At 32.2% G+C, this 5,289-nt stretch overlaps 1 protein-coding gene across 1 annotated transcript; it reads right to left on the reverse strand.

The window, feature by feature from the left end:
- Positions 1-289: 289 nt before the first annotated feature.
- On the reverse strand, positions 290-2,742 carry Cox4 (cytochrome c oxidase subunit IV). Its single transcript, XM_023161732.2, has 4 exons — positions 2,592-2,742; positions 2,063-2,284; positions 679-871; positions 290-624 (listed from the first exon to the last, which is right to left on the reverse strand). Exons 2-4 carry the CDS (start codon positions 2,273-2,275, stop codon positions 488-490), a joined length of 543 nt encoding a protein of 180 aa, XP_023017500.1. The 5' UTR covers positions 2,276-2,284; positions 2,592-2,742; the 3' UTR covers positions 290-487.
- Between the last annotated feature and the right edge of the window lie 2,547 nt (positions 2,743-5,289).

Genomic DNA, 5,289 nt, shown 5'->3' on the forward strand with positions numbered 1-5,289 from the left:
CCAATCTTTCACAATAAGATGCTTTGAATAGTTTAGTGATTCGACTCTGTATGCACATAGACCTATAGTTGTCACAAGCAGAGCTCTTATTTTTGGGGTACACATTTTGATTCCTCTCACTTAACACTCCTCATTCTTATCTGTTTCTCCGTACTGGTAAGTCCTAAGAAGCATAAGTGCTTCTTATGTCTTGGATGCGCACTAAGAAAGTTACCAATATAAAAAAAATCTTGATAGAGTTTGTGCTGTATAAACAAATTAAAACAGGTATTGTTCATTAAAACAAATCTGACTATAACAAATTCCTTTATTAATACTTGTCCCAGCATAAACCATCAACACTATTCGTCCTTTCACACAGTATTTCACCACATAATGGTAAGGAATAAATAAGTTTCTAATGTTCAGATTTTACTATCTTTTATTAGAAAAGGAACATTCACGGCTGTCAAACATAAATGTTCCTTTCACAACTGCAGTCGAAAAATTACTTCTTCCAGTCATCCTTTTCGTAATCCCATTTCGATGAGATACCTTGGATGGGGTTGACTTGCAAATCAATCATACGTCTCAACTGAGCTTCTCTGTATTCCTTACTGAACGTGACAGGCAGCGGGCTGTAAACTATAGAAAAAAGTTAAAATGTGATTGATTACTTGCCCACTTATTTAGACGTACCAAATGCCTTCATGAAGTAGAAGATCCAGAAGGCTCCAGAAATGAAGATCAGTCCCAATCCTATAACAGATTTCCATTCTCCACTCGGAGCTTTGAATTCAGCAAAAGTTTGACAGAAAGAAGCCCTGTACAGTGCTTTCTTCTCTTCCAATGACAGATTGTTCCAATCGCCCTTTTCTTTTTCACGGAGAGCCTATAATCAACACACACATTATTTTCTTACCACATAACTTTTCTAGAATTATTTTTTCTGATTGACTCGGTCGTTACTTGATGAAGATCCATAGTAATTTCATAAACTACACCTTACGATTTGATCTTCACAAACTTTTTTGTGAAGTTTGTGAAAATCAAATCATAATGTATACTTTATAAAATTTTCTAAGGTTCTCAAAGTGATCATCAACCTTTTTGGTTGGTGGAAGAGACCCTTGAGTTTCTGTTACATCAGTTAAAGATTGGGAGATCACCTTTGAATTTTGCACATCTCAATGAGTACATTTAAAATATGTAACTGTTCAAGTTAGTTTTATATTGAAAGTTGAAAAAGTTAAACATGTTTCTAATTTTAGCAAAGTTAAATTAAGCCTCTATGGTCTAATTCAGTTATCGAAGATCAAACTACTAGCCAATACCCAATTTAATAATAATAATAATAATCTTTATTAGTTTCAAATGACCTAAAAGGTATAAAACAAGTCAAAAGAAATTTGAACATAGATTAGGCAAACAATAAATGTACTTTAAAATGCTATAAGGAGCAAAGAGAGTTCACTACGAAGATAAGAACTCGTCCATAGTATAATACGAGTTATCCAGTAAGTATGTTTTCAGCGTTTTTCTGAATCTGAAGTAAGATACCTCCTGATCGATTTTTGTCAATAGGTGGTTGTAAACCCTATTTTATTTAGATCAACTATCTCCACTTTATAAAATGCCTTATATTCAAACTATTGATGGAGGTTTATTGTCAACTTAATATCTCTTTGAGACTTCACATTCACTCCGGATATCAAATCTAATAAATAAGAGAATTTTATAAAAAAATAATGACTATAACTGTGCAAAGTATGACTTCAGCAATACCTCAATACTTACATTACTATGCATAATTTAGGTGACATGGATCAAAATCTAACCCAAGAAATTTCACAAGGTATATTTCAGTTTCCAATTCATCAGCTTTTCTCTTATAATTTAACAGAATAGAAAGTTGTTTATATTAGTTTTGCAAAGCAAAGGGAACCACCTTAGTGTATAGATCATAAATAGTAATGGACTCAGCACCGAACCCTGAGGAACCCCATACAATACTGATTACCTTAAATTAGTAGACACAAACAACACATTGAAAATTTGAAACTTTCAGTTCAATTCCACTCACCAATATATCAGCTGTGGGTTCCTTCCACCTAATGGCAGGCATAGGGAAATCGGTACGGTCAACGTAGCTTGGTTCTCCATTGAATCCATAACCGACAATCTCCCTTTTGCCAATGAGTTTACGGACGTAGCTACTCATGGCAGCCGACTGGACTGGTGTTTTGGGGGCATTGAAGATTGCCCTTGTAGAAAGGGCAAATAGTCTTGCAGCCATCTCGCAAGCCTGCAATTGAGGTTATGTCATTTGATGTTATGTAATTTTCCAATGATAAAAAATGACGAGATGATGCGGAAAGCAAATCGATTGAGAAACAATGACAAAATTCGAATGTATTGAATCATTAGGTAGAGGATCGTTCACGAGCCTATGAATTTTTCAATGTCTGTTACGTAAATAATCGAAATTTATTTTAAAACATGCTAATTCCCTTTAAGAATATACACTGAACAATCAAAATGAATATTGAATCTAAAAAGAGATTCAATTTACCCGATTATGAATAAAAACAACTAAAATTATATAAACTCACTTTTCTCAGCCTTTCACAAAATAATATGGCGTATTAAAGTGATGAAATGAAAACCACAGAATTTGACAGAAGCCAACTTGAACTAAACGTCAAGAAGGTAAATTATCCTCAAAAAAATGTCCCTGCAATAAAACCTAACAAAAAATAATTTTCCCAAAAAAATTGTTTATGAATATGTGATAATTGATTGACATAAACTGTAATAAAGAACATAAACCCTTTTATCCTCATCTTCTATGAATATACATCTACATTCTTCGTTTTGGGAAAATAGTTATTCATTATTCCATTATTATAATCAATGGGTTTTCAATTGAGAGTAGCCTTAGAACCAAGAACAGAGAAAAAATCTCTGTCGCTTGAATTATTCAAATTTGAAAATAGTGAACAATTTTACTTTGAATTTTCATGAAATTCTTCAAACACCAGCACCTATCCCCGTTATGTTATAAACATTCAGGAAAACCCGAATGTAAGTAGTGTTGATTGATATTATCAATAAAGGTTATTATTGAATTGGTTTGTTATTGAATTGCAATTATTAATAGAAAAAATACTGATTACTTCAATTTTCTAATCAAAAACAATCCTTGAAAAGCAACGACTACTTCTATTTTAATCTTTGACTGGCCCTCTTTGTCGATAATTGGAACCGAAGGAAGTAAAATCTGTTTAACCACCAAATTGCTAAAGCTACATTTTCGAAAAGTTTATAAATAAGGCATTTTGGATTTTATATAATGGAGAAACTGAAGTTTGATCTGTAATTCCAGGCATTTTCCACAACTTTGTAGCAATTTCAAGCAATTTTTAAAGTAGTAATGGTCCCGGTTCATTCTCACAGTCACTTCAGAAAACTTTGTAAAAAGCGTTAGTTTAATGTCAACCGCTGATGGCACTAAATGCCAATCGAGAATGGTTAACGAACACACATGTTGCTTTCTTTTGCATAGCACACAAAGTAATGATTAAATCACAATTCGGTAATTCGAACTAGACATTTCGTCAAAAAAACGCTTCGGATTCTAATAGTGTTATGATCATATAATCAGCAAATAAAATTCAAAAACTTGTGATAATTTCACTTCTCTGTCGAAAAATAATTACATTACATTTGAACGAGCTGAATATTTAACTTGCCAGTGATTTCAAAGTAAAAAATAAAGTTAACACATTTTGAAGTGAAAGTTTTCATTTTGAAGTTAGTTATCATAATAATCCCCAAATTATGAAAATATTACGCTGCTCAGAGCGAAGAGAATTCTAAGGGATTCCCAATCAATATGTTGTAGATAGATAGATCATAAAATCGTAAATTGTACGGAACATGATTTGTGAACAATATGTGTTTGTTATGTTTTGTGTAATAGTATCGAAAAGAAAGCGGACAACATTTGGGTATTCTGGTATACATTGGAGTACAGAAAATTTATTTATAGGATAAAAAAGGTATGGAAAAACAGTGACACTGATACGCTATTTCATACATATAGGTAAGATTTTCACACTCATCAAAAATACTTCTGATTTTCTTTAGTGAAAGGGTTGTATATATTCTCATCCTTTTTAGAGTGGTATTTTTTGGTGAATCACACCTGCTTTCTCCATTTATTGAAGAAAGGTTGGACCTATCAGGTACAAAAACAGTCGACCCTTCAATACCTAGTCCCATTATAAGTAAAAATGCACCAGGACCATTTTCAATTTGTGCATTGAGAAAGGTAGATCACTTCGATTGTTGCCGTATCATCTGTGATAGTGTCTGCCACAGCAGCAAACGAAACGTCGGGTATAAAAACCTATAGAGACCACAGCTAATACAATTTACTATATACTTACTCAGCATAACAATACCGGTGAAGAAATACTACTGAGGTTTTTGGAAAAAAGTTTTTTGGCTGTCTACTTTTCAATGAATGAGTTGTACTTGCATGATCTAAACATCTTTTTGAAAATTTCTTTTTGAAGTTGATCACTTTCTTTCTTCTCTTGATATTTTCCCACATTTTTCAAAAATCAATTTGTTCTAAAAATGTACACACACAGGTGTATAAAAAATTTCTCAAATTCAATTTTTACCAAGTATTTTTTTCTGAATGACGGATTATAAAAGTGATTTGTGACTTAAGGTACACTGAAATCACATTGATTCAATAGTAAAAATGCAGAACTTATTGCAATAATAATTTTATACAACATAATTATACTCGATGTTGATCTAAGTAGTTCTGAAGAAGGTATCCGAATCCTTGTAATGAAGCCGAGTGGTTACTTCAATTTATTCGGTTTAAAAGTGGCAAACGTCCTAATAAGTTACTGCGTTAATTTATTATTTATTTGTTGAAGAAAATGTTCATCAAAAACTTGTGTGGAAGGTGGAAGATTACAACCCCGAATCTTCCACAAAAATTACTTTAATTCTATTTTACAAGACTTTTTTCATATAATTGACATTTCTGTTAAATTAACATTTCAAACACAAAAGAATAACCATGAAGGCGAAAAGCCACAAATTTAAAGTATAAATTTCAAAATAATAATTCTGTTGAATTTTCACAAAATCATTTGTGGCCCTTGTATGCCTTTATAATAAAATATCGATAGATATGAAAATTTTGTTAACCACTAAAAACGAATTGATGCGCCGCTACTGTTCATTTCAAGGAGCGTTTGATGTGCGCATAAATGACAGCGCCAG

This window comes from Leptinotarsa decemlineata, unplaced genomic scaffold (genome assembly GCF_025532065.1).
Source record: "Leptinotarsa decemlineata unplaced genomic scaffold, Ldec_3_MD MMD2_tig00026282_RagTag_RagTag, whole genome shotgun sequence".
NCBI lineage: Eukaryota > Metazoa > Arthropoda > Insecta > Coleoptera > Chrysomelidae > Leptinotarsa > Leptinotarsa decemlineata.